At 41.7% G+C, this 26,401-nt stretch overlaps 1 protein-coding gene across 2 annotated transcripts in view; it reads left to right on the top strand.

The window, feature by feature from the left end:
* Nucleotides 1–26,401, top strand: part of SMARCD2 (SWI/SNF related BAF chromatin remodeling complex subunit D2) — a 52,346-nt gene that overhangs the window by 21,442 nt on the left and 4,503 nt on the right. For both annotated transcript variants that reach the window (XM_073582359.1, XM_073582360.1), the window contains exons 2-12: nucleotides 9,992–10,176; nucleotides 11,281–11,323; nucleotides 11,687–11,809; nucleotides 13,762–13,881; nucleotides 16,206–16,301; nucleotides 17,111–17,212; nucleotides 17,682–17,843; nucleotides 19,765–19,862; nucleotides 19,964–20,099; nucleotides 20,217–20,339; nucleotides 20,972–21,073. In XM_073582359.1, coding sequence (XP_073438460.1) covers nucleotides 9,992–10,176; nucleotides 11,281–11,323; nucleotides 11,687–11,809; nucleotides 13,762–13,881; nucleotides 16,206–16,301; nucleotides 17,111–17,212; nucleotides 17,682–17,843; nucleotides 19,765–19,862; nucleotides 19,964–20,099; nucleotides 20,217–20,339; nucleotides 20,972–21,073 — 1,290 coding nt within the window. The remainder of the gene's footprint in view (nucleotides 1–9,991; nucleotides 10,177–11,280; nucleotides 11,324–11,686; nucleotides 11,810–13,761; nucleotides 13,882–16,205; nucleotides 16,302–17,110; nucleotides 17,213–17,681; nucleotides 17,844–19,764; nucleotides 19,863–19,963; nucleotides 20,100–20,216; nucleotides 20,340–20,971; nucleotides 21,074–26,401) is intronic.

Genomic DNA, 26,401 nt, shown 5'->3' with positions numbered 1-26,401 from the left:
CAAAAAGGTCTATCTTCGTCTCATCAGATCAGAGAATCTTATTTCTCATAGTTTTGGAGTCCTTCATGTGTTTTTTAACAAACTCTGCGGGCTTTCATATGTCTTGCTCTGAGGAGAGGCTTCCGTCGGGCCACTCTGCCATAAAGGCCTGACTGGTGGAGAGCTGCAGTGATAGTTGACTTTGTGGAACTTTCTCCCATCTCCCTACTGCATCTGTGGAGCTCAGCCACAGTGATCTTGGGGTTCTTCTTTACCTCTCACCAAGGCTCTTCTCCCACTATTGCTGAGTTTGGCTGGACAGCCAGGTCTATGAGGACTTCTGGTGTCCCAAACTTCTTCCATTTAAGGATTATGGAGGCCACTGTGCTCTTAGGAAAATTGAGTACTGCAGAAATTCTTTTGTAACCTTGGCCAGATCTGTGACTTGCCACAATTCTGTCTCTGAGCTCCTTGGCCAGTTCCTTTGACCTCATGATTCTCATTTGGTCAGACATGCACTGTGAGGTCTTATATAGACAGGTGTGTGCCTTTACAAATCAAGTCCTATCAGTTTAATTAAACACAGCTGGACTCCAATGAAGGAGTAGAACCATCTCAAGGAGGATCACAAGCAAATGGACAGCATGTGACTTACATATGAGTGTCTGAGCAAAGGGTCTGAATACTTATGACCATGTGATATTTCAGTTTTTCTTTTTTAATAAATTTGCAAAAATATCTACATTTCTGTTTTTTTCAGTCAAGATGGGGTGCAGTGAGCACATTAATGAGAAAAAATGAACTTTTTTGAATTTACCAAATGGCTGCAATGAAACAAAGAGTGAAGAATTTAAAGGGGTCTGAATACTTTCCGTACTCACTGTACATCCCTATATACAGGATATTTTCCACACATTACAGCTCTCATTATTTGTACATTACAGATTACATTCTCCTTTCTCTGCATGTAAATCACATTATTTGTAGTTTCTACCTCACAAGGCTGATGTGTAAATCACATTTCTGTACAAACATCACAAAGTTTGGGATATAAATCACCTCAGAAGACACAGTTTACAGCCCTGTGGTAGTAAATCAGCCTTATGCATGTATAATTCACATTTTATCTGCAGAACAGTACATGCCATCGGCTTCAGCACAAACAATCCTGTCAGACAGTAAACACACGCTATGCTTATGGGACTGCTCGTTCTTAATACGTGTATTATAGAAATCTGATTATTAGATTATTTACTGTAATTCGCTTTTAATTTTAGTTCTCGCACATAGGCTAATTATGCAAGTAATACGTATGCGTTGTTAACAATTAAATAAGCATGTCATAACATTGGAAAAATGGTGCCTAAATATCTGAGTAAATGCATCATGGAACGTGTAGTTCCAAACCTTGGAAGGCTGTGAACAAGTACCCAGAAGCGAACTACAATCCCATAATGCACTGCGGTCACATGACACACAATGAGAGCCATCTTATTGAATACCTGAAGGTTCTGGTGAAATTTGTGGAAGTTTCCAGAAGCTTGTTATAGCCAGAGAATGATTGTCCTGGTGAGCTCAGCGTCCGTCGCTGTGTTATGTTGTCTGTGAAATGGGGTAGTGTACTTGCAGTGATTGGTGACGCTCCAGTTTTTGACAAACCTCAACTCCCGGCGAGCCTAGATATTCTGTGCTGGCATTCTGGGACTTATAGTTTTGCTATTTATCCCCTTAGTGATGCCTATACTCATTAAAACAGCGTCCGCTAGGTGTACTTATTCCTGGCGATTGGGAATAAGGCTGTAGCGCCCCCCAGAGTCAGAAAATTTACGGGGTCTCGGTTACCGGGCATAGATGAGACACCAGAGAACATGATCAGGGCCGGATTTTCCAGTGTGCGATCACGTGCTCGCCGTTATTCACTGAATATCACAATAAAAAGGTGTGCCAGCTGTTTCAATGATTTCTCTGTCTTCTGACATGATATACATGCCAGAGGAAAGAGAAATGATGCCCCCTGAGACACCCAGGTACCTCCACCATACCCCGGTCCCTCCTGATCAGTTCCTCGCACGGCGTCATCTTCCTGGAAAAAAAAAAACGGCAGGTGCAATGCGCCTGCCGAGATCTGTCGGCAAGCGCATGAACAAAAAACAGCAATTCAGGAATTTTTGGGGGTTTTTTTATGCCGTTCCGCCTGTGATAAAATTGATAAGACAGCTTTATTCTTCGGATCAAGTACGATTACAGTGATACCACATTTAGATAATTTTTTTTTATGTTTTTGTGCTTTTACACAATAAAAACTATTTGATAGAAAAAATAATCATTTTTACATTGCTTCATTCTGAAAGCTTTAACTTTTACTTTTCCGTTGACGGAGATGTATAGCATCTTGTTTTTTTAGATGATGTTTTTAGAGATACCATTTTCATTTAGATTGGTATTTTTGTTTGCATTTTATTCCACTTTTTTGTTCAGTGATATGACAATAAAGCATAGTTTTTTTGCTTCGTTTTCTATTCCCTTTGTTAATGGTGTTTAATGAAGGGGGTTAACACATGGGACAGTTTTATAGGTCTGGTCATTCCGGTCACGGCAATTCGAAATGTGTACATTTTTTTACATAAATAATACAGTACAGACCAAAAGTTTGGACACACCTTCTCATTCAAAGAGTTTTCTTTATTTTCATGACTATGAAAATTCTAGATTCACTCTCTAGGCATTAACACATGTGGAATTATATAATTCACAAAAAAGTGTGAAACAACTGAAAATGTGTTATATTCTAAGTTCTTCAAAGTAGCCACCTTTTGCTTTGATTACTGCTTTGCACACTCTTGTGGTGCCCAAACTTTTGGTCTGTTCTGTATATATATATATATAGTGGTGTAGTGACCACTGTGTCCACTAGAGGGCGCTGTGTGGATGTCCTAGGAGAGAGGATGAATCATAGAATCATAGAATCGTAGAGTTGGAAGGGACCTCCTGGGCCATCTGGTCCAACCCCCTGCTCAAAGCAGGATTCGCTAAATCATCCCAGTTAGATGTCTGTCCAGCCTCTGTTTGAAGACTTCCATTGAAGGAGAACTCACCACTTCTCGTGGCAGCCTGTTCCACTCATTGATCACTCTAACTGTCAAAAAGTTTTTTCTAATATCTAATCTGTGTCTCCTCCCATTCAGCTTCATCCCATTGCTTCTAGTCTTTCCTTGTGCAAATGAGAATAAAGTTGATCCTTCTACAATGTGACAGCCCTTTAGATATTTGTAGACAGCTATTAAGTCTCCTCTCAGTCTTCTCTTTTGCAAACTAAACATTCCCAAATCCTGCAACCTTTCCTCATAAGACAGGGTTTGCAGACCGGTCACCATTCTGGTCGCTCTTTTCTGAACTTGCTCCAGTTTGTTGCTGTCTTTTTTAAAATGTGGTGCCCAAAATTGGACACAATATTCCAGATGAGGTCTGACCAAAGAGGAGTAGAGGGAAATAATTACTTCACGTGATCTAGACTGTATGCTTCTGTTAATACATCCTAGAATTGCATTTGCCTTTTTTGCTGCTGCATCACACTGTTGACTCATATTCAGTCTGTGATCTATTAGTATACCCAAGTCTTTTTCACATGTGCTGTCACTTAGCCCTATTCCTCCCATTCTATATATATGCTTTTTTCATTTTTATTGCCCAGATGTAGTACTTTGCATTTCTCCCTGTTAAAAACCATTCTGTTAGTTGCTGCCCACTTCTCCAGTTTATTTAAATCTTTTTGAATCCTCTCTCTCTCTTCTCTAGTATTAGCTATCCCTCCTAGCTTTGTGTCATCAGCAAATTTAATCAGTTTACCCTCAATTCCTTCATCTAAATCGTTGATAAAGATGTTGAACAATACAGGGCCCAGGACAGAGCCCTGTGGTACCCCACTTGAGACATTCTTCCAACTGGATGTGCAGCCATTTACGACCACTCTTTGGGTCCGATCACTAAGCCAGTTATGAATCCACCTAACAGTTGCCTTGTCCATTCCATACTTAGTCATTTTTTCAATAAGGATTGTATGAGAGACTTTGTCAAATGCTTTGCTGAAGTCAAGATATACTATATCTACAGCATTTCCTTGATCCACCCAATCAGTAATACCATCATAGAAGGAAATTAAATTAGTCTGACATGACTTATTAGTTACAAACCCATGCTGACTCTGTTTAATCACTTCATTCTTATCCAGGTATTGACATACATGTTGTTTAATAATTTGTTCAAAGATCTTTCCTGGTATAGAAGTCAGACTCACCGGCCTATAGTTGCCTGGGTCCACCTTCTTCCCCTTTTTGAAGATAGGAACAACATTTGCTCTTCTCCAGTCTTCTGGCACTTCTCCTGTTCTCCAAGAATTTTCAAAGATTATGGAGAGGGGTTCAAAAATTTCTTCTGCTATCTCCTTCAGTACTCTGGGGTGTAATTCATCTGGACCTGGAGACTTGAATACATTTAGGTTAGCTAAGTGTTTCCTCACTATCTTTCTGTTTATAGATATCCTGGATTCTTCTATTCCCTTAATAGGACAGTGAATAACAGTTGATGTTACATTTCCTTTCTGAGAGAAAACAGATGCAAAATAGGAATTTAAAAGTTCAGCCTTCTCAACATCCTGTCTTACCATTTCATCATTTTCATCCTGTAAAAATCCTATAGCATCTTTGACTTTTCTTTTACTTTTGACATATCCCCAAAATCCTTTATTATTGCTTTTGACATCTCTTGCAAGCCTCAATTCATTTTCAGCTTTAGATAATCTGATTTGTGCCTTGCAGGTTCTGAAGACAGCATTATATTCTTCTTTAGATATGCCTCCTTCTTTCCATTTTATAAACATTTTTTGCTTCCTTTTTAGCATGTGCTTAAGTTCTGTGTTCATCCATCCTGGTTTCCTTAAATGCTTCCTATTCTTCCCTCTTTTCGGAATTGTTAACAACTGTGCTTTGAGAATTTCATTTTTCAAGATTTCCCATCCTTCCTGGACATTTTTGTCTTTAAGGATATCCAGCCATTGGATCCCTCCAATTCTCTTTCTGAATCCCTTAAAATCTGCCTTTCTGAAATCTAACCTTGACGTCTGAGTCTTTACAGGTCTTCCGCCTCTAGTTATCCAAAATTCTAAAATAGCATGGTCGCTACCTCCTAGGGTCCCAGCCACTTTTACCTCCTCAACCATTTCCTCCCTGTTTATAAGGATTAGATCCAAGGTAGCAGTTCCCCTTGTTTTCTCCTTTACCTTTTGGAAGATAAAGTTGTCAGCAAGAGAGGATAAGAATTTCCTTGACCTGTTAGTTTTGCCTGAGAGAGATTCCCAACAAATGTCTGGATAGTTGAAATCTCCCATGACAACTATGTCATATTTTTTGGAGAACTTGGCCATTTGATGCATAAAGAGTTCATCCATATCTTCAGCTTGCACAGGCGGCCTGTAGTAAATGCCTACAATGGTGTCCTTTCCATTGTTCTGTCCTTGTATTCTTACCCAAACAGTTTCCACAGAACTCCCAGTCTCTGAAGCTTCAATCTCTGTGCAGATATACGCATTTCTAACATACAATGCGACACCCCCTCCTCGTTTATCAAGTCTGTTTCTTGCAAATAAGTTGTATCCTTCTAGTCTTGTATGGCAGGGTCCTGAATGACCATTATGTATTTCAAGGTGGGTGGCCTTGAGATGGAGACTTATGTGTGTGTTGATCAGCAGTGATACTGCTGACGTGTTGTTTCAATATGTCAGGGGGAAGTCTCTAGGTAGCTGGGGAGACGAGTGGTCCCAGTTGCCTACAAATCCACCCAGACGTGTGGTTAAAAACGCTATTGTAAAGTATGTGTGAATGGTTCAAGGACCTGTGGTGAGGTCATAGCCATGTGACCCAGTGGGCGTGGCTATGGACCATATAAGGTAGCCAGGGTAGGTCATATGAGTAAATGCAGGGACCTGGTTGTTCCGTTGTGAAAGGTCCCGCTGGGAGATGTGTCTCCTGGCTAACAGCATGTGGAGTGGCTGTGTGTAATGGCTGCACGTGCCTGGTGATTCCCTGGAGGGAATGGATGTCTGCAGCATGGAGAAACAGCCATGAGGAAACCCGTACGTGGGTGAGATAACTATGAGGCTGAAGAGCCTGTGTGTTACGCCTCGCTCACCAGGAGGCGGGACTTCGGTCCCGACGTCTCTCCCTCCGGTACGGCGGTCCCTCGGGGGCTCCCGTCAGGTGCGCATGCGCAGCTCTCGTCCCCGGAGCTCCTCCTCCACGTCACGTTTGCGCTTGCGCGCTCCTGTCAGTGCTGTCTCCGGGTTGGTAATCTCTATGGTAAAGGAGGACCTGACCCGGAAGCTGTAGTGGTCAGGTGCTTCTGCTAGAGGACCTGACCCGGAACCAGTAGTAGTCATGTGCTATATCAGGCGACCTCCCCCTATGGGAGGTGCCTGATTATTGTTGTGCTTCCTGGCTGGGACGTCTGTGTCTCTGCCAGGCTGTTCGCTGTACTCAGGTCCTCTATTCCGCCTTGTGTTCTCGGTGCTCCTGGGCACCCTTTCTGAACTTCCATTCTGCTCTGCCTTTGCTCAGTCGTGCCCTCTGGCATCCTCTCGGATCTTGTGCTCTGTCTCTTGCTCCGCTGTGCCTCCGGGTACTCTCTCTGTCCCTATACTCTAAGACTCCTCCTGGCACAACTGCTGCTTCATTCTGTCCTCTGTCGTGCTCCTCGCACGCGTCTTGCTGGGTTTATCTCTGGGCGTATTCCTCGCCACACGCCATACGTGCTCATGTCTACCTGTTTCGCACTATCCTATAATTAGCGCACTTCCGTGTACACACCTGGTGTTCCTAGTATCCAGTACCGTCCCTCAGTCATACCCATCCGTGTCTCTTGTGAGCAGTCCCTCTTGGTACCGGCTGTCGCGGTTCTGACCTCTGCGGTCCTGCCCCTAACAATCCCTGTATAGGGGTCGGTCATCACCTGGCGCGCTCGGCCCAGGGGCTCCAGATCCACGACCCAGAGGGTCCACTCTTGGACGTTGTCTGCTGCTGAATGTCACACTGTGTATGCCAACCTGTGTGACCACAGGGAGGACAGAGAGAAGCTCTGTCAAGGACGCTATGCTGATATGAACTTTATGTTGCTTGCTTTGGTTTATGCTGCATAAATAAACCACATGGACTATAATGGTTTTATGGAAATCCCGTGCTGGATCTGGTTTTGTGGTGGCTAAGCGAGAATCCCCTATGTGAATGACAGCGCTACCTTACAATATATATATCCTGTATATTCATTTATTTTTTTTTTCGTTTTGTTTTTTAGTTTGTGATTTTTATTAACTTTTTTTTTAAACTTTTCTACATTGTCCCAGGATGGGACATCAACTCTGTACTGACAGATCGCTGATGAAATACTTTGCAATGCTTCTGCATTGCAGAGCATCAGAGCAACGTCTGACAGAGAGGAGGTGTGTCAGCTCGTGTTCTCAGCATGAGCTGACAGGCCATCATTTCTGGGGGACTCCGTTGCCATCTTCTCGCCTTGGGTCACCATGGAGACCATCGGCATAGCGTGATCGCATTGCATTGTGCCAATGAGAGCACAGAGTAACCTCCCTCCCCCAGTGATTCGCTGTCACTATTGACAGCAACATCACAGGGGTTAAACGCCTGCGACCGGTGCTAAGAATGATCGTGGGTGTTGCTGCAGGTTGTTAGCTCTCACATAGAGCTGACACCTGCACTCGATCGCTGTGGTGCTCAGAGTGAGCCCACACAATCATGGCAACATATATATATGGCAGTTTGTGGGAACACAGCTCACGCGGCACCATATCTATACTGCACATGTTGGGAAATGATTAATTAAAAATGTTAAAAAATATAAATAATACTGATAATTAATACTACACCAAACCCCTTCCCCCCAAAAATATAAATGTTTAAAGGGAGCCTATGCTAAAACTCGAGAGACAAAAAGCGCAAATAGGGTCTTACCTGGTAAAAAAAAGTGATATCAAATTTTCTAGGTACGTTCACTTGACGCTATGGCCATGAGACGCAGGCGACTAGTTTAAGAGCCCAGATCCCGGTGGATGAAACGTTATGGCCATGAGTCGCAGGTGACTGGTCTAAGAGGCCAGATCCCGGTGGATAAAATGTTATGGCCATGAGACGCAGGTGACTAGTCTAAGAGGCCAGATCCCGGTGGATGAAACACTATGGCCATGAGATGCAGGTAACTAGTCTAAGAGGTCAGATCCCGGTGGATGAAACACTATGGCCATGAGATGCAGGTGACTAGTCTAAGAGGCCAGATCCCGGACTCGTGGTCTTCCACAGTCTTATAATTGTACTCGCTCTCTGACACTCATACCTGGCTGAAATGACCAAGCTAGACTCACAGTATGACCACATAGAACTTTTTTAAGGCAATCAAAAGCTATGACAGTTTTCTAATAGAAAGCAATTCAGGAATGCATCATATTAAGGAGTTTTTGATGGAGTGTTTCAAGGTTTTAAAGAGTTTTTGATGAGTTTTCTAAGATTTTTTTTATTCAGGGTATGTGCACACGTATGCAGAAATTTCCTGACTGAAAACCGGACTCCTACCCTAGAAAACGCGCGTTTTTTTCCGCGATTTTTATGCATTTTTTTCCGGAGCGTCCCCAGTTTCATAGAAAATAGTTAGAAATGCGGATTTTTCCGCAAAATTAATGAGCATGCTGCGTTTTTTACCGCGATGCGTTTTTTTCGCTGAAAAAAAATGCATCAATATGCACAAAAAGTGCAGAATTCATTTAAATGAATGGGATGCTTCTTGTAAGTGTTTTTGCCTGTAAAAACGCTTAAAAAACACTGTGTGTGCACATACCCTTAGTGTTTTGCAGCTTTCTGATTGTACAGTGCCTATTTTTCAGCAGATTTCATCAGGAGCCTTTTGAAAGAAATGACATGCACTTTCTTTTTTCCCACTGGGCACTTTTCAAAACCTTAAGTGGAAAAAAAAACCCCACCTATATATGGAAAGATTCTTTTGATCATTTTTTTTCAGGTATTTTTTGAGAATTTCCTAAACAAAACTCTTGTTTTGCACATACAGCAATTTATGCTGCTCATCGTTTGGGCAATGTGAACCACATGTCAGGTTCTCTTTAAATCGCCCCCTTTTTTTCCTTTCTTAATGAAAACATAATTAGCGAAATCTTTAAAAAAATGAAAAAAGTTACATATTTAGCATAGCATCATTGTCTGAACTAATAAAGCAAAACATATATTTAACCCATACAGTGAATACTGAAATTAGGGAACAAAATAGTAATGGTAGAATCTGTGTTTATTTGTTTTACTGTGCACGAAAAAGGGAATTAAAAGAGATCAAAATTTTTTATGGACCTCAAAAATTTCGTACGACAAAAACAAGCTTTCTTACAACTTTACTGACTGTAAAAGTCATAAAAGTTAGAAATCTTGGCAGACGGGGAGGAAAAATGAAAGCAAAAAGAAACTAAAAATGGCCACGTCTCCCAAGGGGGAAAATGTATCTTACCACATCCCTAGAGTGCCAAACTATGCACAGCCTTTAACCATGGAGACACATTGGTCTGCATAGGAGAGGCACACTGTTTCATTTATTTTTTCCTTTCTTTTTTTCTTCAGCTGCCAAAAAATTGCTAAAAAAAATTGTACGCTTCAATTAAAATTACACTAGTGCTTGTACTGCGCCGTGCTTTTTAATGCAGCTTATGTTACAAAACTACTGTACGTGTTCTGTTTCTCAAAGTGTACCTCTAATAAAGTTTACAAGCACTTTAACAGATGGCGTGGCTTGGTGTATTTCGAAGAACAGCTTTGTCGACTGGAATGACGATCGTTATGGCCAATTATTCCTATGTAAATCAAATAAACGATTTCACTTTTTATTATGTTTTGTTTATCTCTAGGCTGTAACAGCCATCTTTCTGATTTTCATTCTCTTACTGATATTTTTTCAGCGCCCCGGTATGATGCCTGGTGCTCGCATGCCTGTACCGGGCATGCCGGTTGGATCACCTATGCTCCCCGCATATGGACCAGGATCCACTATGCGACCTGGTATGAACCCTATGTTGATGGACTCATTTAGAAAAAGACTTATGACCCCACAAGGACACCCTTCTGTACCAAGCCAAAGGAGGGGGTGAGTTGTTGTAAAAAAAAAAAATGTCATAGAAGTTTATTAACTATTATTATTATATTATTTATTATTATTTTATATTTATATTATATTATAATATTAATATTATATTAAATTTATATTATATTTATTATGTAGTTTAGAAAAAAAATTATTTTTATATACCCAAGGCCTCCTTTTTTCAGCATCCTCCTCAAATGGAGCAGATAGTAGCTGTAAAGAGTGTCTTAAGGCTCTTTCAAATGATAATCGTTCTGATCTCTGATGGCAATGCACAGACTAGCCATGCATCTCCCGAGTGTGACAGCTTCATATATTTCTATGAGGCTGTCGCGCTCAGGGTCAAGAGACATGCGGGGTCAGTCCACGCATTGCGATCCAAGGTCAGACTGATGATCACTGACATGTGAAGGAGCGCTAACTCTGCAGGATCTGTCCTTTCCTATATTACACATCCCCTTTTTTATAGGCACTGTGTAATGCTTCATTTCTTCTGTGATGGCGCTGCAGAAAAATCACACACTTAGGCCAGTTTAACACGTCTGACATTCACGGTCTGAGTACGGTTTGCGATATCCAAACTCAACAGCTTCATTGGCGCATATGAGGCTGTCGAGTTCCGCTCAGGAGACCCGCAGTTGGTTTGCACAGACGTTTGATACCAACATTAAGCTGCATTTACACTGAAAAATAATCGTGGATGAGCGTTTTTAGAAACTATCGTTTTATAATTGTCTTGCAGTGTAAACAGGCTGCTGATCGCGTGATGAACGAGTGAAACTCTCAATCGTCGGGTGAAATGATCTTTTGCGTAGCACTAAAGGTCATCTTTCTTTTGTGTAAACAGGCTTTTAAATGACCGCCAATAGGTAAAGGTTTATTGATCTGTGATCATATGGTGCTGCCAGTTGGTTCGTGTTACTCCCAGGTTTCCCCACAGCCTTTCTCCAGATCTTACCAGCAAGGGAACGCTTTGTTAAGGGACTTTACAAATAAACAGAGATTGTCCAAAGCAGACAACTCCTTTAAATATGGTATATTAGTGCTTTGTAAGGTTATGCCGCATTTTACACAGCTTAATAATTAGTCGCTTATTGATTTTTCTAGAATGAAGAGAAGGAAAATGGCTGATAAGGTTTTACCACAAAGGGTAAGTTTCTGATTTATCACCTACTTCAATTTCCTTAAGAATTTCCCTTTTTTTTTTTGCAAATAAAATGTATTCACTTGACTTCTTAAAGGGAATGTGTCATGAGAAAATTACCTATTATTGAAATCAGGTTTTACACTTCAATGTATATTTTTTTTCTTTTCCTTATCACTATCTATAATTAGTAGTAATAATAATAAGAAAAAACATTGGCAAGTCTTGGCAAGGTAAATAAATTCAGAATACCCATTTTAAAATGAAAGTAATCGATGCGTTCATTGTGACTTGTGTTTGTTTTATGACCTTTATTTATGGGACAGTTTCCATTTTTACTTCTCCTTACCTCTTATTTCTTCTTGGCAGATCCGAGAGCTAGTCCCAGAGTCACAGGCATATATGGATCTCTTAGCTTTTGAGCGAAAATTAGATCAGACAATTGCCAGGAAGAGGATGGAAATCCAAGATGCCATCAAGAAACCTCTGACTGTAAGATGAGTGATGACAGAGGGGTTGGAGGAGAGATGTGTTTAAAACCTTGGGAACCTTGATTTCAATTTCTTTTCCACGTCATACAAATGGTTTAGGTGCTGTACTTCCATTTTTTACAGAGCCCATGACTGCTATGATTGTTTTTTTTCTGAAACCTTTTTTACATATAATTTTTTTTTAGCTTTCTGTCAGGTACTGTATCTTCTTTTTACTGCATAAATTACCGCACCATGCTACATTAATCTGACATGAAAAAGCTATGGAATCCTGAAGATGTAATATAAATGTGCACAAAATGTCCTGGTCTGTTCACAAAGGGCCGCTCTGTCCAGTATTGTGTAAAGGGGCACTCTGTCCAGTATTGTGTAAAGGGGCGCGCTCTGTCCAGTATTGTGTAAAGGGGCGCGCTCTGTCCAGTATTGTGTAAAGGGGCGCGCTCTGTCCAGTATTGTGTAAAGGGGCGTTCTGTCCAGTATTGTGTAAAGGGGCGCTCTGTCCAGTATTGTGTAAAGGGGCGTTCTGTCCAGTATTGTGTAAAGGGGCGCTCTGTCCAGTATTGGGTAAAGGGGAGCTCTGTATAGTATTGTGTAATGGGGCACTCTGTCCAGTATTGTGTAAAGGGGCGCTCTGTCCAGTATTGTGTAAAGGGGCACTCTGTCCAGTATTGTGTAAAGGGGCGCTCTGTCCAGTATTGTGTAAAGGGCCACTCTCCTCCAGTATTGTGTAAAGGGGCACTCTGTCCAGTATTGTGTAAAGGGGGGCTCTGTCCAGTATTGTGTAAAGGGGCGCTCTGTCCAGTATTGTGTAAAGGGGCACTCTGTCCAGTATTGTGTAAAGGGGCACTCTGTCCAGTATTGTGTAAAGGGGGGCTCTGTCCAGTATTGTGTAATGGGGCACTCTGTCCAGTATTGTGTAATGGGGCACTCTGTCCAGTATTGTGTAATGGGGCACTCTGTCCAGTATTGTGTAAAGGGGGGCTTTGTCCAGTATTGTGTAAAGGGGGTTCTGTTCAGGATTGTGTAATGGGGCGCTCTGTCCAGTATTGTGTAAAGGGGCGCTCTGTCCAGTATTGTGTAATGGGGCACTCTGTCCAGTATTGTGTAAAGGGGCGCTCTGTCCAGTATTGTGTAAAGGGGCGCTCTGTCCAGTATTGTGTAAAGGGGGGCTTTGTCCAGTATTGGGTAAAGGGGCGCTCTGTCCAGTATTTGGTAAAGGGGCGCTCTGGCCAGTATTGTGTAAAGGGGTGCTCTGTCCAGTATTGCGTAGAGGGGCGCTCCGTCCAGTATTTCGTAAAGGGGCACGTTGTCCAGTTTTGCGTGAAGGGGCATGCTGTCAGGATCCTCTATGATTGCTGGCGAGAGCGATTGGTCACGTGACCGAAACTGTTATTTGCATACTTGCGGTCATGTGCCAACTAAACGTGCTCTGCCTCACTCAATATAAGTGAATTGAGCAAGGCCGTACATGTCTAGTAGGAATGTGGCAGAATTATGCAAATCGAATACTTGCAGTTACGTGACCGCCTGCTCTCGCCGGCGTCTGAGAATATTAATAGCATATAGTATATACTGAGTGCATGGTCTGAAATAACACGGGTCCTCTTTTTAGTGTTATTTGAACCCTTGTGTCCTGTTTTGCTCCCTGAGGCAATGCACTAGATGTAACACAGTGTATCCACGTTGCCCGAAGTCTTACTTTAATTTTGTGGGGCTGATGGACTGGGCATTTCTCTATATACAGTATTTGCACAGAACATGTTGTGTGATATGTGTATTTCTAATGATTTACTGTCCCTGTGATATTACTACATTACTTTCATAAAATCAATTGTGTATTTAATATTTTGTATTTGATTCACTGTAATTTATGGGTAAATGGGGGATAAAAGAGAGAGTTCATATCTCACATTATCCAATGCCCAGTTTTTTAACTCTCTTCTTCCTCTACAGCAAAAGCGTAAGCTGAGGATATATATTTCCAATACTTTCACTCCAGGCAAACCTGATGGAGAGGAAGCAGAAAAAATCAGCTCTTGGGAGCTACGGGTTGAAGGAAAATTGTTGGAAGATGTAAGTATGAGTCATTTTGCTAGTGAGGGCTTCAGTCATCATACAATCTGCTCATACAAAGGAGTACCATAGCTCGCTGTTAGGCACCCACTGACATATACCTCTATTGTCTGTGAACTGTAATAATTATAGCTCCCAGAATGGTTGAACCTTGATGTGATAATGAGATTGTTGAAATACTTTTGGAGATAAAATACTTTATGACATGGTTTTAGAAGTCCAGGTTTTGTTCTACTGTAGAGCTTCCCCTTTATAAGATATTTTTCTGCCTTTCTGCAGTAGTCCCTAAAGGAAGCTAAGGAGCTTCGTGAAAGGGTTATTCTCATCTTCTATGTTCAGGAGCACATCGCTCCTCTGCCTTGCAGCTTTCTGCATGATGAGGGGCGGTGCGCGCGTGAAGATTGATCGTTTGGACCATCAGCATTGCTGAGTCGCTGGTCTGACTGTGTGCTCTCTAATGCTGAATGCAGAAGTAGCTTTTCCTCTGCAGTGCTGGATGAGTGCACTGATGTGCTTTAGAGCCGTCCAGCCAGCTTTGGAGAGGCACTTGCAAGCTCTACAAAAAAGAGCTTGTAAACACATTTCTTGTCTAGGAAACCAGCCATCGCTGATAGACTGCAGAGCTGCTTGGCAGCATAGGACATGAGCTGTGAACGATACAATTAAACATCTTTCCATTATTGATTACAGAGAGTATTTTTTTAAACCGATAAAGTTTATTAAGAAATAACCGGTTGAAGTACACATCACATTACAGCATATGACGCAGATAATCACGCACAATATATCGCTAGGATACAGCCCTATACAAAGAAGACAATATTAAAAGTATATCCACGTATCATATGCAGTATACAGAAGGTCTGTACAATGATTGCAGATATGAAGCAGATCGGATTATATACAAATCCAACAATAACACAAGAGAAAAAAGAAATCAACTGCTTGTGCTGTGTGCCTGTCTGATTCCATCAATGGTAAGGGGAACCCAAGAAATGTGCTTCAGGTGACACAGGGACAACCCGAGGGAAAGTCATGCTAAGCAGTCAGAGGGGACTCAACTCGTCTACCCCAGCTGTCAGTATTATCAAGGCAGGCCGACATATTGAAATACATTTTTTAAAAGCATAGTAAAGATTCCCTGACTATTTCAATTCTGCAATGATGGGTAGTCTCTGAAGCATCCAGTGACCAACCATACACTTCTGAGCATTAAACACGGACTCAATCAGAAACAGCCTGTCTGATATCAGCAACTACTGTTCAGGGTCAATAAACAAAAGGCAGGCCCCGGGTAATCTGCCGGGCATCCCCATGCTGTCATGCAGAAATCTAGCCACCTAGGCCCAGTACTCTCCAATCACTGGAGGTAAAATATGTTTCCAAGCCCATATAACACTTGGGGGGAACATTTGGAAGCTGGGGGTGAACCCTACACATTCTGGTTGTGGGATAATAGTTACGATGTAGGATGAAGACTTAAGTGGTTCTCTCAGAATGTATAGGAGAGACCAACTTTGTGTTCTCCAAAGTAAGCTCCCATTGTTCATTAGATATGGGACCTACATCTAACTTCCAATTCCATTTCACCCGCCTCATGTGATGGCCTAGTACTTTCAGCCAGGAGAAAAACAAGCAAGACAGAATTTTTAATAAGAGATAAATCACAATGTTGTGTGTTTTTACAAGCATTTTTCAATTTTACCCACTTATGATGAGAAAACCCCATAAAGACTGATTTATTCCTGAGTTTCAAGAGGGTGTCTACGACTGAACTGCCTCTTTTTCCCATCTAAATTCCTCATGATAAAATAAAAAAACATACTTGCCTCCGGAGCAGCGCCACTCCTCCAATATTGCTGCTCTGTCTCCCAGTGGTCTTGTGAATGGCTGCAGCATTCACATGACACAACAATGTCACTTGACCACTAGAAGACACAGCTCCAAAATTAGAGTGGCGTCAGTCCGGGAGGTAAGTGTATGTTTTTTATTTATTCTAGAATGGTCATTTTAGCGGTTAATAAGAGGGTGGTCCAGCAGTGGACAACCACTTAGAAGTCTGGTTTCCATTTGCTGCCCCATAGTGGGTAGCACATAACCCAAATAAAAACTTGAACGCGCTGGTGGCCTGAAGCATAGGAAAGGGTTTGAAGCACAGTAAAACTTTGAAGCATCATGGGCATATACTGGAAGTCCTTTACCTGCAAGCCATGATTGCAGTGATAGGTAATACAGATAATAGTTATGTCATGCGACATTTAACCAGTATTGATAGCTGTGATCAGAGTTACTCCCTTGCTTATACAGTATTCATACATTTGCAGGCCAGCAAGCAGAAAAGGAAGTTCTCATCATTCTTTAAAAGTCTTGTCATCGAGCTGGACAAGGACCTTTACGGACCAGATAATCACTTGGTAGAGGTAAGTGAAATAAAGGGCATTGGTTCAGATTGCAGTGTTCTCTGTATACCTATAGATATTGGGCATGACTGAATAAGTCCAGGCCTATTTCATGAGTTTATTATTTTTTTTTTAATTCTGTGGAAACATGGTTCAAAAGCGATGTCTGACTTACATTTGTCCATTTTCGTAGATTTTTGATTTATTACTACTTTTGTCAGATTCAAGTAATTTCTGTGACCATTGTGGGTTTTTCTGTCATTAAACGAAGGGTACCAATAATTCTGATCACGTGTGTGTCACCTTCCTAACACACAGGTGTTAAAGAGGTTGTCCACTACTTTAGCATTGATGATCTATCCTTAGGGGGGTGACACCAGGCACCCCCGCCGATCAGCTGTTGCTGATGACAGCGGACGGAACTGCTGTTATGGAGCTGCAAAACACTGTCAACGGATTAGTAGCCGCAGCCATTTACTGCACATATGCCCCCTATTCAAATCATTAGAGGTAGGATGTGCAGTAAGCGGCTGCGGATACTATTCTGTCAATAGTACTGCTGTTGCCACCAATACTGGGAACAGCTGATCGGGGGCTCTAGGTGTCACACCCCCACCGATCAGACATTGATGACCTCTGCTAAGGATAGAAAATCAATGTTAGAGTATTGGACAACCTCCTTAACTGGTTTGGGGTCTAATACCCCTTTAATACAGAGTGTGGCACAGATGAATGCCTCCTGCTCATTCCCTGCAGGTCAGATGTAGTGATATTAAAATTAATAGTAGTCAGGTGACAGATGCGTTATTATTATGATGTACCTCTTACAGTGGCACAGGATGGCCACCACACAGGAGACAGATGGCTTCCAGGTGAAGCGTCCCGGAGATGTGAATGTGAAGTGTACTCTGCTCCTTATGCTGGATCATCAGGTAAGACCTGAGAAAGGGTGAAAGAAACAGTGAGGGGATGCTGACACAGAATTACGAGCTGAAAATCCATTGCGTATTACAGTAACAGCATTATGGATGAGATTTTATGAAATGCCATCCAGACACCGAAGAGAAAATCCACCGCACATTTCACGTTGCCATGCGGAGGGTGTAATGTGAAGACATACTTTTTTTTACTATGGATTTTCGGTTGCTTATAATGGCTGGTATCAGAGTCTGGTACTTGCTGGTTAAAACAAGTAACAGACACAGGGCAAAATGTCATGTGATTAGAAGTAGTAAGACTTTCTCGAGAAATAGACTGCATGTGTTGTGTGGCTCCTGTGGAACTCATTAGTAGTAGTCCACTCTCAAAAATGCGATAAGTGGACTAGATAATGATATTAGCGGGATGTATACAGTTAATGCAAATGTTATCTTTCTCTTTTCTTCCATATTACTTTGGCAGCCTCCTCAGTATAAGTTGGACACTCGCTTGGCACGCTTGCTGGGTGTTCACACTCAGACTCGTGCCAACATCATGCAGGCTCTGTGGCTGTATATTAAGACTAACAAGCTGCAAGACAGTCATGAGAAGGAATACATCAACTGCAATCGCTACTTCAGACAGGTAGGAGAGTCATCAAATGCCGATCACTGAGAAGTCTAAGCCAAGTCCTCACATATTTTAAAAATACTACTACAGAAGCATACGACTAGAGCTACTTCTCATTAACAAGACCTTTTGCATGTATTCTACATTAGGACCAACATCCTTAAAGGGGCTGTCTCAGGTTTGAAAGTTATCTTTCCGATCCTTAGAGGTCCAACTGCTGAGGCCCCCACCGATCCCAAAAACTGGGGCTCTTCAGAGCCTCATGTGAATTGAACAGTGGTCAATAATGTGCACATCCGCTCCATTCGTTCTTGTGGGAGTGCACAACGCTTGTCTGTTTCTGGAAGTCCAATTAACCCCTTAGTTGACAGTCAATTTGGTACGTAATGACGAAGCCAATTTTTACAATTCTGACCACTGTGAATTTATGAGGTTATAGCTCTGGAACGTTTCAAGGTATCCCACTGATTCTGAGATTGTTTTTCCATGACATATTGTACTTTATGTTAGTGGTAAAATTTCTTCAATATGACGTACGTTTATGAAAAAAACGGAAATTTGTCAAACTTTTAATTAGTGTGCCCTTAAATCAGAGAGTCTTGTCACACAAAATAGTTAATAGATAACATTTCCCACATGTCTACTTTACATCAGCACAATTTTGGAAACATTTTTTTTTTTTTTGTTAGGACGTTATAAGGGTTAAAAGTTGACCAGCGATTTCTCATTTTTCCAACAAAATTTACAAAACCATTTTTTTTAGGGACCACCTCACATTTGAAGTGAGTTTGGGGGGTCAATATAACAGAAAATACCCAAAAGTGACACCATTCTAAAAACTGCACCCCTCAAGAGGTGCTTAAAACCACATTCAAGAAGTTTATTAACAATGTGGAAGGAAATAATGAACATTTTAGTTATTCACAAAAAATTTATATTGGAATCAAACTATTTTATTTTCACAAGGCTATCAGGAGAAAATGGAACACACAATTTGTTGTTCAATTTCTCCTGAGTACGCCGATACCCCGTATGTGGGGGAAAGTCACTGTTTGGGCGCATGGCAGAGCTCAGAAGGGAGGGACTTTTTGAACCCAAAATTGGCTGGAATCAATGGCGGGCGCCATGTCACGTTTGGAGACTCTCTGATGTACCTATACAGTGGAACCCCCCCCCCCCCAATTCTAACTCCAACCCTATCACATCCCTAACCCCAACACACTCCTAATCCCAACCCTAACCATAACACAAACCACAACCCTAACGGAAAAATGGAAATAAATACATTTTTTTTATTTTATTATTTTTACCTAACTTTAGAGGGTGATAAATGGGTGTTTGATTTACTATTTTTTAGACCCCGGAGAAATTTTGACGCTGGGGGTGCTATACACTTATTTCTCAGCCCCGTTAAAAAGCCGCGCTGAGGCATAAGTACCCTTAACTTCCGCCGTTAAACGACGTATCGGCGGTAGTTAAGCGGTTAAGAATGAATGATGTGGATTACCCAGCAATAAAAAATGATGTCCTAATGGGGATAACTTGAAAATGCCCCTTTTAACTTTATTACTCAGCTGAATACACCGTTATGGGCAGAAGGCCAGATAATGTGTATATGTATATGGGCCGTCATCCGTTAGGGAAAACAGGGATCAATTACTCTACTCATCTTTTCTCCAGGGAATAAGCCTGCCGCCAGAGCGTCCTGGCAGCTGCTTACTCTATTCTCTTTATTGAAAACACTTGAACACTCGGCTGAGCTGAACGTTCATGTGTATGGGGGACTGGAAGAAATTGCTGTCAGCCAAACAAGCATTGAGCAGACAGTTATTGCATGTGTATGGCCATTTTAGGATTGTTTCTCTACTACTGTTCTCCTTATGTCTCTTTTCTGCTTCCTCATCTAATCTTTTTCCACTGATTTTTATTTCCACAGATATTTAACTGCATCCGAATGAGATTCTCAGACATTCCCATGAAGTTAGCCAGTCTCTTGCAGCACCCAGACCCTATAATAATTAATCACAGCATTAGGTACGTGCACCTATGGCAAATGGGATGATCCTTTCTAATAAAAAAAAAAAAAAACCTAATACATAAGCTTGCTTATATATTTTGTTCACCGTTTTCCATAGTGTGGACCCAAATGATCAGAAGAAGACGGCCTGTTATGACATAGAGGTTGAAGTGGATGATCCCTTAAAGTCCCAAATGAGCAACTTTCTTGCATCTACTACAAACCAGCAGGAGATCGCCAGCCTAGATACCAAGGTCAGACTCATCAATCTTTCCCAAAATCCATAAACAAACCTGTTCTCTTCCTTCTATTAATTACAGACTTGGATGTTTTGACTTTTAAATGTATTTTCTGACTTTTACCCCTTTCAGATTCACGAGACAATCGAATCCATCAACCAGCTGAAGACACAGAGAGATTTCATGCTGAGCTTCAGCAATGATCCACAGGAATTTATCCAAGACTGGCTGAAATCCCAAAGCAGAGACCTCAAGGTAATATTAAAATCTATTCACTTACATTGGTTTTAGGCATGACGAAAGCCCCATATATATAGAGTAGGCTAACTTCGGCCGAACCCGCCAATGTCGTTGGGTTTGGCCAACAGTAAAATGTGTTTAGGAACTCTTGACTGATGATTATCTGGGAAGTAAAGGATTGAAAGATCCACCATGTCCGATCCTTTTGTTCTCCCTGAGACAGCCTGACAGCAGAAATGTCTGGCAGTGGCTCTCTCATACAGCACAGGAGCGCTTGGCCAAGTGAGTGCTCCTGTATATGGGAGAGATGGCCAAAATAGCTGCTGGAACAACAATCAGGCGAACTATCGTTCAGCCAACAGATATCTAAGGTTTTAATTCTATGAGAATTTGTATCCATGGGGGTCTGACACCAAAGGTAGCCCACCTATCAGCTCTGGTGGCATCCGGACGGAAATACTGTAGTCAATAGAGCTGTACTATTCAGCACTGATCAACATTTCCATCCTGCTGGTACTAACAGCAGCTGATCGGTGAGGGTGTCAGACACTGGCCTATCAATCAACATTATTATGCTGGAAAACACTTTAAGAAAAAAAAACTGATCCAGGTGATTTATTACATTCTTGTTTTATTGATTATTTTAGATCATGACGGATATGATGGGAAATCCAGAAGAGGAAAGACATTCAGAGTTTTACCAGCAACCGTGGGCTCAAGAAGCTGTGGGAAGACACATCTACTTTAAGGTCAGTTTCTACAATCAAAAGATGTTAACTCCTTCTATCCCATTCATCACATCCCCTGTAACGGTGATAGTGATTAATAAATGCAGTAATGGAATAATGAAGACTTAAGTTGGCCTAAAGCTGGAGTCACACATAGCAATCTCGTTAGCAAGATCGCTGCTGAATCACAACTTTGTGACGCAACAGCGATCTCACCAGCGAGATCGCTGTGTGTGACAGCGATCAGCCCCCCCGCCGGGATCGCTGATCGCTGCAAGAAACCTCTGGACTTTTTTTTGTCGCTGGTCTCCCGCTGGCCAGCACGCATCGCTGCGTGTGACAGGCGGGAGACCAGCGCTCAGCTGTAAAAATAATAAAAAAAAATACAAAATATTGTTATTCTCACCTTCCGACATCCCGCACAGCCATCCCGCCTCTCTCCACACTCCCGGTCCCAGTGATCCTTTGCACGAATGACCGCAAGACGTCGCGCTCCCGCGAGACCGTGACATTCTCGCGGTCATTCTCGCAAAGGATCACTGGGACGGGGAGCGTGGAGAGAGGCGGGATGGCTGCGCGGGACGTCGGAAGGTGAGAATAACTATTTTTTATTTTAATTCTATTTTTTTTACAGGGATGGCATCAGCGCTAACGAACACAGCGATGCCGCGCGCTCAGCATCGCTGTGCTAATCGCTGGTGAAGCTGTCTGTGTGACAGCTCACCAGCGATCACATAGCGACTTACCAGCGATCCTGACACGTTGATATCGTTGTCGGGATCGCTGGTAAGTCGCTATGTGTGACTCCAGCTTTAGATATCAGACAACAGGTGGCCAGACTATCACTTGGTTAGCAACTATCTGTCCCAAATTTTACACACACAAACTCTCAGCTGGACAGAGTTCTCCTTTGTTTTCAATGAGAGTCATAGCTGCCTCTTATCTCCAGGGATAACAAAAGGATTTTGTGTTGAAATTCAACAGGCCGGTATATTCCCTGCCTCAACATCATCATCTATTCACATCCCATTAAGTGGCTGGCTGTTCCTGTCGAAATTGGCAGGTTTGGCCTACTTTACCTAATGTGTATGGGGCCTTAAGGGTGCAATGACCTCTGTATAAAAAAGGTGCACATGCAGAAATCAGGCTATGTTGTATCCTGAGGTTATTAGTACATGGTAAATGGTGCCATCCCAATTAGTCCTGGATCACACACGCGAGAAATACGGCCGAGTCTCGTATGTTAATACCCGGCACTCAGGAGCGGTGCGCGTGCGGCCGCATAGCAATACATGGAGCCGCACGCTCCACTCCTGAGAGCTGGCGGCAGTGCCAGGTATTAACGAGACTCGGCCGTATTCCTCGCATGTGTGATCCCGGCCTTACTAGCAATCTAGCTAGAGAAGATCAGGTCTCCATTAATCAGAGCCAGCTGGGAACCAAGAGGAGAAGACAACAGTGGCTTATTACAGATTCTGTCTTCTCTTTTTCAGGCAATTTATTGCAGCGAGAGCTGTGTAGTGTATAGAAGCATTATTGAGGGCTTTGTAGTAGTGATTAAAAGCATCAATGAAGGTTGTGCAGTATATAGAAGCATTAATAAGAGCTGTGTAGTGAAGGACTTGCAATATTGATGTGCAATACAGTATGGGGTATATGGACTGTATCTCATAAGCATGTAGAGTGCAGCATTCAAAAATGCCATTTAAGATTAGCCTTATAGCTGCTAAAATGTGGCAAGGCATTAAAGAAAAAAATGGCGGATCATCAAGGCAGAACTGTCACAAGGTCAGAAGTAACCAGTTTTAACTCTTTTTTTTATTCCCACTGCTCCCTTGACTACTGTTTGTTTTTTAGCCTACCATACAGTGATTTTTTTTATTTTTTTTTATTTAAAGCTAATTTTTATGGTCTTTACCAATGGGGCGATGCTCAAAGGATTCTCTGGGAGGGGGAGTCTTCGGGCTGCTCAGCATAATCACCATGTGAACAATGCTTCCTAGGAAACACCATATAAGCTTGCATATTGGGGTTACTAAATACAGTATACTGCTCAAAAAAATAAAGGGAACACTGTTCCATTTGCAACAGGCTGCTTGTGTTCCCTTTATTTCTTTGAGCAGTATATAAAGGTCCATATAAAAACAATACTGAGACGAGCAGTGGGAGTAAAATAAGGGTAAAAAACTTTCCATTTTTGACAGGTTTTCCTTCAGGCCCTAGGGCTGGTCATTAAAGGGAACCTGTCAGCAGGGTTGGGCATAGTAATCTACAGACAGTTTTCATATAGTACCCTGAGGATAGGGAATATAAAAGGGACAGCACCACGCAGGATCTAAGTGCAGTATTAAAAATGTCCCAAATAAAAATACAAAGCTGATGCACTCACCAAGTTGAGGTTGAAGAAACAGCGTATTGGCCCTGGGGGAATGTCCAAAACCAAGTTCCTAATTAATCTGTTTGTTGCACGGCTCCTGGTCAATGGAGCGATCCTCAGTCGTCCGCGGGTACAAGATAAAAGAAAAAAAAATCCAGTCTGATGCCGGCGTTCCCGAAAAAAGTGAAATGTGAGAGATCGGTTTACTTAAAAAAAAAATTTTTTTAAAGATTTTTATTCTGAAGTGTAACAGTAAAAACAACAACGCGTTTCAGCTTAAAAAAAAGCCTTCATCAGGTTGAATATACATCTATACCAAAACAATGACCATGTCTTTATAAACCCTTTTTACAACTGGAAAGGGAGGGGTGTTTGTTACTAGCACCAATCCTTCACTTAAGAAAAATATTCCACATAGCCAATTTCTGCGCATTCGAAAGAATTGCAGTAGTGAGGCTATGTGGAACAATCAAAGATTCTCAAGGCTAGATTTCTTGAGAAAAAAATACCCCAAAAAATTAGTGCAAGGTGCATATGGAAAGAATCTGATAAAAACTCAGGCTGATTGCCTACCACAGATTAACCAGAAAGGTTTTTTCCATAGAAAATGGGATTAGGAGTAATTTGAACAATGGAAAGGCTGAATCTTGTGGTGATTCAAGAAAGAACCAATCTAATCCCTGGCGTTTTAATTTCGTGACTCAGTTCAATAATGGCAATCATAAAATAAGAGACATCCTTGAAAAATGTTGGTACCTTTTAATCAAAGACCCCATCTTAAAGAATTTGTTACCGAAAAAAACTGGTATTACCTTTAGGAGGGGTCACACCATAAGAAATTTAATAGCGCCAAGCAACTTAAAAAACCCCACAGATCTCGCTTGTGGGTTTTTAAAAGCTGTCTCTAGAAATTCAACTGCGGGCGTCTACAAATGTGGACTGAGGAATTGCTATACATGCAACATCTTACAACATGGGGCTTGCTCGATCACTTCATACAGCACGGGTGAGGTTTTTGAGATTAAGCAGCATCTATCCTGCGGCAGTGACTATGTGATTTACGTAATTACTGGTTGTTGCGGCCTCCAATATGTTGGCCGCACAGCACAAACTGTCAGAGCAAGAATGAATGGACACCGTCAGAATACTAAAATCGGTTTCGTTCAGCATAGTTTATTGCGTCACATGTTACTAAAGCACAGCAAAAAATTCCAAATAACAGTTACACCAGTAGAAATGATACCTTCCGGAGGGCTTAATCGCAATCAAACATTAAAAAAAAAGAATCTTTTTGGATTTTTCGGTTACAAACCTTGTACCAGAATGGTCTGAATGATGTGATTGAGAAAGTTTAGAGATGCTATACCTATTGATATAGTGATTAGGTTTTTTAGGTTTTTTTTTATTATTCATTTATTTTCATATTTTTTCCCACTAGAGTTTAACCTCTTCAGGAATGTGAATTATATCTTTGACTTACCCCTGCTAAAGAGTTAAATCAATTAAGAGGAGTATGCAAATTAAGTGAAGGATTGGTGCTAGTAAACACCCCTCCCTTTCCAGTCGTAAAAAGGGTTTTTAAAGACATGGTCATTGTTTTGGTATAGATGTATATTTACACCTGATGAAGGCTTTTTTTAAGCCGAAACGCGTTTGTTTTTACTGTTACACTTCAGACTAAAAATCTTTAAAAACAATTTTTTTTTTTTTAAGTAAACCGATCTCTCACATTTCACTTTTTTCGGGAGCGCCGGCATCAGACTGGATTTTTTTTCCCTTTAATCTACAGTGTCAGGTCGGCGCTGTCATACTGAATAAAATGATACCTTGGTTGATGAAATCCGTCTTGTGGTGGTTGTTTAATCCTTATTAAAGTATTGGTTTTTAGTTTATGATATGCTCGTGTCCTAAGGCGGGGTTCATGTATGTGGTGCTCTGATTATATATTCATAATGTAGACTATCAGGTCACTGATCCCTCAGTCATCTGCCCCTAGTTTACATAACGAATATACTAAAGGTATGTATTTGAAAAAAAACATGTCACTTCATCAAAATGGCAGCGCCTGTGCACTATCACTTTTCAGTTAGTGCCCATTATCTTGCGCTGTTGAAAACAAACAAAAATCACCATCAAAATGGCACCGTCGGCAGTGCCTACACATTACCATCTATCACGTTCCAATAGATGTTACTGCGCAAGAGCCTCCCCCTGCCCCTTGTCGCTGCAGCCAAAATATTTTACACTACAACAAAATGACGCTGGAGGTGGCGCATGCGCAGTATCATCTACCGGTATGTGATAGATGCTAATGCACAGCCCACGGCGCCATTTTGATGTAGTGTAATTTCATTTTGTCTGCAGCAACTAGGAGCTGGCAGAGGCGCTTCTGCAGTAGCATCTATTGAAATGCGATAGATGCTAACGTGCAGCTGACGACACCATTTTGATGGTGATTTTTGTTCCTTTTAAACAGCGCAAGATAATAGGCACTAACTTACAAGTGATGGGCAGCGCTTGCGCACTATTTTGATGAAGTAATTTTTTTTTTTCTAATACACACAGTATATTCATTATGCAAACTATGGGGCAGATCAGTGAGGGATCAGTGACCTGATAGCAGTCTGCATTATGAATAGCTAATCAGAGCACCACATACATGATCCCCGCGCCTTAGGGCACGAAAATATCATTAACACAAAACTGAAAATAAAGATTAAGAAACAATCACAAGTCAGATTTCATCAACCAAGGTATCATTTTATTCAGTATAACGGCACCGACCTGACACTGTCTGTAAGTTACTATGCACAATCCTGCTGACAGGTTCCCTTTAAGAGTTTAGGAACGGCTACAATTTAGGTAGATGTCAAGGGCTGTTCTTGTTCATTAGCGATGTCCCCACCATCACACCATAAATCTGCATGATAAATTTGGCCAAATATGAATGTTTATTTTAATGGCGAGTATCA

Source organism: Dendrobates tinctorius, unplaced genomic scaffold (assembly GCF_039654945.1).
Source record: "Dendrobates tinctorius isolate UK_male_01 unplaced genomic scaffold, ASM3965494v1 ptg000071l, whole genome shotgun sequence".
NCBI classification, from domain to species: Eukaryota; Metazoa; Chordata; class Amphibia; order Anura; family Dendrobatidae; genus Dendrobates; species Dendrobates tinctorius.
The sequence above is the reverse complement of the archived record's forward strand: the minus strand, read 5'-3'. Positions and strand labels throughout refer to the sequence as shown.